At 35.0% G+C, this 3,993-nt stretch overlaps 1 protein-coding gene across 1 annotated transcript in view; it reads right to left on the bottom strand.

Annotated features, from left to right (window-relative positions):
* Positions 1–3,993, bottom strand: part of SMARCAD1 (SWI/SNF-related, matrix-associated actin-dependent regulator of chromatin, subfamily a, containing DEAD/H box 1) — a 125,260-nt gene that overhangs the window by 43,220 nt on the left and 78,047 nt on the right. Inside the window, exon 7 of the mRNA XM_012647159.1 lies at positions 1,916–2,310. Coding sequence (XP_012502613.1) covers positions 1,916–2,310 — 395 coding nt within the window. The remainder of the gene's footprint in view (positions 1–1,915; positions 2,311–3,993) is intronic.

Here is a 3,993-nt window from a genome sequence, read left to right as displayed (position 1 = left end):
TTTTTAAAGGAGAAGCTAAAAGTTCTAAGCAAATTAAAATTTAAAGCTTATATACAATTACTTGCTAATTTAAACTATTAATTTGCAAAAACTCCTTTCCCTGCTTTGCTCAGGACAGCAAATCACTGTATTCACTGGACTCAAGTAGAATGCGCTTTACTTCTAAAGGTACTTTTTTAACTGTTACATAAAATACTCAGTATTTGGATGGATGGTTAAAACAAACAATATAGTCTTTATGTTCAACTTTTAAAAAGGGGCAAGATGTTAAGAGGTTTCAATAAGTAATGCACGATCTCTAAATTCATGTCGAGACTAATTTAAACTATGCCGATTAATTAGTAGGAGAAACAGGCTTTCTACATGTTAAGTTGCTGAGTATTTTTAAAAACACCTGGCACATATATCTCCGGTAAAACTGTATAATTTACTTTTACTGTAAGATATCTGGGCAAGTAGTTACAGTGACTAAACAAACTAGTGCAGACAATTGCATTCCTTATTAAATAAATTAGAATCCCAACAAGCCCGAGCAATCCAACTCTGCAATAACATAGGAGACCATTAAAGATTAAAAGAAAGAAGAAAAGGAAGAAAAGAAGAACAAGAAAGCCCTTCAGCAAATACTTTAACAAATAAATCACTCATGCAAAGCCAAACAAGTTATGAAAGGGCCTGCTTTGACAGATGTTCTCTGGAAAAGCAAAGGCTTCGGGCAAAACGAATAGTTTTATTTTATTTTTTTAAAGCTACGAAATACTAGTAATGTTGCTTCTGAATTTTTCAAATATTTTAATTTTTAAAAATTGCTTTTTACAACCATTGTTCAGGGACTTTACCTGTCGCCACTTCGAGACATTCACCAAGGGCACTTATGTTCATTTAGATTTGTCACAAGTATATAATTAATCACATAAGCAACTCTGCTTCCTAATTTAGGGAATAAAACTTCCTAAAAAGTTTTATAAAGCATCAAGAGTCACTTCGTCTTCTTAAGCTGTAAAAAATCATCCATATTGCAGCGGGGCCTGTATACAATTCACGCTTTAGAAGTTCACATTCCCACAAGAGCCAAAGCGAAATTTAAAAGAGTTCTTATATCCTCTGTATGAATAAGATTCGATGACTTGACATTTGTAAAACTCAGAACGCAGTTATTTTGGATAAGACTGGTTTACAGAAAATCAAATTCCAGGAAATGATCATGCAAAGTGTACTTACCAGTTACTTATGCTTTCCCTTCACCTAACGCTTGAATTCTAGGCTTCCAGAAACTTTTCTATCTTTCCAATTAAAAACGCTGCAGCCTGCTACACTCCATAAAATGGCCGCGTTGTTTAACCAAGAAAAACATGTTAGAGATTGAGCTGTCACTTTTAGAAGAAAAAAAGAAAATAAACAACTGCTTCTTTTGTGGTGAAGCATAAAACACTCAGGCTGGCATTTTGAATCATGGAGCTCCCCTGGACGTTGCTATTGCTCTTCAAGTAGTTGTAGTGAAATTTCTGCCACATTCTTGCTTTCTGCATGGTGTCTCAGCAGTAACAGATCAGCACAGGCTAGCAAACAACTCCTTCCTAAATGTAAGCTCTAATTTCTTCTTCTGCAGTGAAATGAACCAAGTTTCTATGCAAAAGAATGAGTGACAGTATTCCCAGCCAATCAGCTTGGGTTTTTTCAGGAAAATCACCCCTTAATTCATTCAAAATTAGGTCATATGACACTGTTTGAAATACTATTGGCTTACAATGAAAGTAATGTTTGACTCTACAACACAGGATGAGGCCACCCATCTATGCTTCCCTGGGCTGAAGACAACTTGACTATAACCGGTACTGTGAATTAAACAAACACACACACACACACACACACACACACACACACACACAGGGGGGAAAAAAGAATGTAGCCTTACCAGAGCTTCCCAACAATTAAAGGGCCGGAGTTCTGTTATCTTCTGAGCCTTTTTCTGAGAACACTGGGGAATCAAAGTAAGTTCACCAATCGAAGCATCTTGAAGGAAGTGAAGAATTTTACCTTTATAGCCATCCTCCATCACTTCTTCACCACTACTATAGTCCTCATCTAGTGAGCTACCGGCGTCAGAACCCGAATCATACTCAGAGTCTTCAATGACTCTCTTTGGATTAAATACATTTTTTTTACGTTTCTTGTTAAAACCATTTTGTGGTTTCATGGAAAATTTCTGTTTTAGTTTTGTTTTAGCTGCATTTTTAGGATCATTTTGACTCCTTGAAGAAACTTCTTTTCCATTTGGAACTTCACTTTGGGACGCCACAAATTGCATATCTGTGTACAAAGAAAGACAAAAACAGTAGCTACATTAAAAATATATAAATTGAATATAAAGATGTAAGACTTCAAATAAGAAAAAAATGCTTAAACATGTATTATTCCTTTTGAATACAGAAGAATTCAACCATAATTTATTGTTAAATCTTGATAACACTTAGAATTTGAAGTTATACAAGCTAAAATAATTAATTTCAAAAGCAAGTGATAGCCTGTTTTTTAAAATAAATTAAATTTAAATTTCCATTTTCTATTAAAGGTCTTGAGAACATACACGGCACCTGCATATCCATAAGATGTCCCAGATGCTACTTAGCAGCCCCACCTGCTATGCCCACACTGATGGGTAGAGCCAAACAATGCTCACTTCCTATGAAACTTACTAATAAAAATGTCTATGTTTCAACTATCCATATTATATTTTGCATCACTATCTCCATTATTCTAAGTTCATCATTACTTAAAAAATTATTCAAATATAATATCATGAAAAAGCACCCCTACTTTATCACTGACTACTCTATCGTATTTCATGGAATCCTAAGATGTTTGTGAATGAAGGTACACTGTTATTTTATGTACCAGTAAGAAAACATGTACCAATTAATCTATAATACAACATTTTATTTAGAATATTTACTTTTTTACTTAAAGAGCTTTCAGACTTACAGATTATCAGACATTCATTCTTATGCATATACAAAAAAAGCAAAATAAATTGGATAAGGTGTTCTTCAAATTTTTTCACATTCATAATCTGGCTCTTCTAACCTCATTTTTTTGACTCTGAATTGGTGGCTTCCTTCGTTCCACAAAATATTATTCTCTGTGCCATCAAAAGTATTGGTAGTATAGCGTTTCTTAAAAGAATTCATTAAGAATGCATTTTAAAAAAAACCTCAAAACACCCTAAAGCCACTGTGCTGGGCTTTTATAGCTGGCTTTGCAATTATGAATAGAGCTAGTTTACTGGATTCTTGCTTAGGTATGTTACCAGACATGCAATTCAACTCTTCCTCACCACCTCTCCTCTACCACTTGGTTCCTAGAATTAAGAGTGTTCCCTAATGGGTTCTGAGAGTTCCTTCCATGCCTATGATACTCTTAAGTCTTTGATGCTAGTGCTTTTGATATTCATATCAGTGTAGGCAAGACATATACAGTACAGAGATTCTAAGATACCACCAATCACAAGATCCATTCTGAGAGTTGTTAAAATGTAAAAAAGTTTCTTTTACACTCAATAAAAAATGCCAGTTTAAAAGCAGCCTTAACTGGCTGAGTGGGTGGCTCACACCTATAATCCCAGCACTTTGGGAGGCTGAGGCAGAAAGATCGTTTGAAGCCAGGAGTTCGAGACTAGCCTTGGCAACACAGCGAGACCCCGTCTCCAAGAACAAAAAAAAAAAAAAAAAAAAATTAGCTGGGTGTCTTGTACTCCTAGCTACTTGGGAAGCTGAGGCAGGAGGATCGCTTGAGCCCAGTAGTTTGAGGTTACAGTGAGCTACGACTGTACACTGCACTCCAGCCTGTTTGACAGAGGAGATCCTATCTCCAAAAAAGTAGCCTTAATTATCAAGAAGAAAGATTGCCAAATAGAAAAAGATAATTACCATTTTGTTTTGTACTATCATAAAGAACTCAAAACACTTAGAAATTGGTCATTTAAAAATTTTTTTA

The sequence above is a fragment of the Propithecus coquereli genome, unplaced genomic scaffold (assembly GCF_000956105.1).
Source record: "Propithecus coquereli isolate 6110/MARCELLA unplaced genomic scaffold, Pcoq_1.0 Scaffold26, whole genome shotgun sequence".
NCBI lineage: Eukaryota > Metazoa > Chordata > Mammalia > Primates > Indriidae > Propithecus > Propithecus coquereli.
This window is presented reverse-complemented; position numbering and strand designations above follow the sequence as displayed.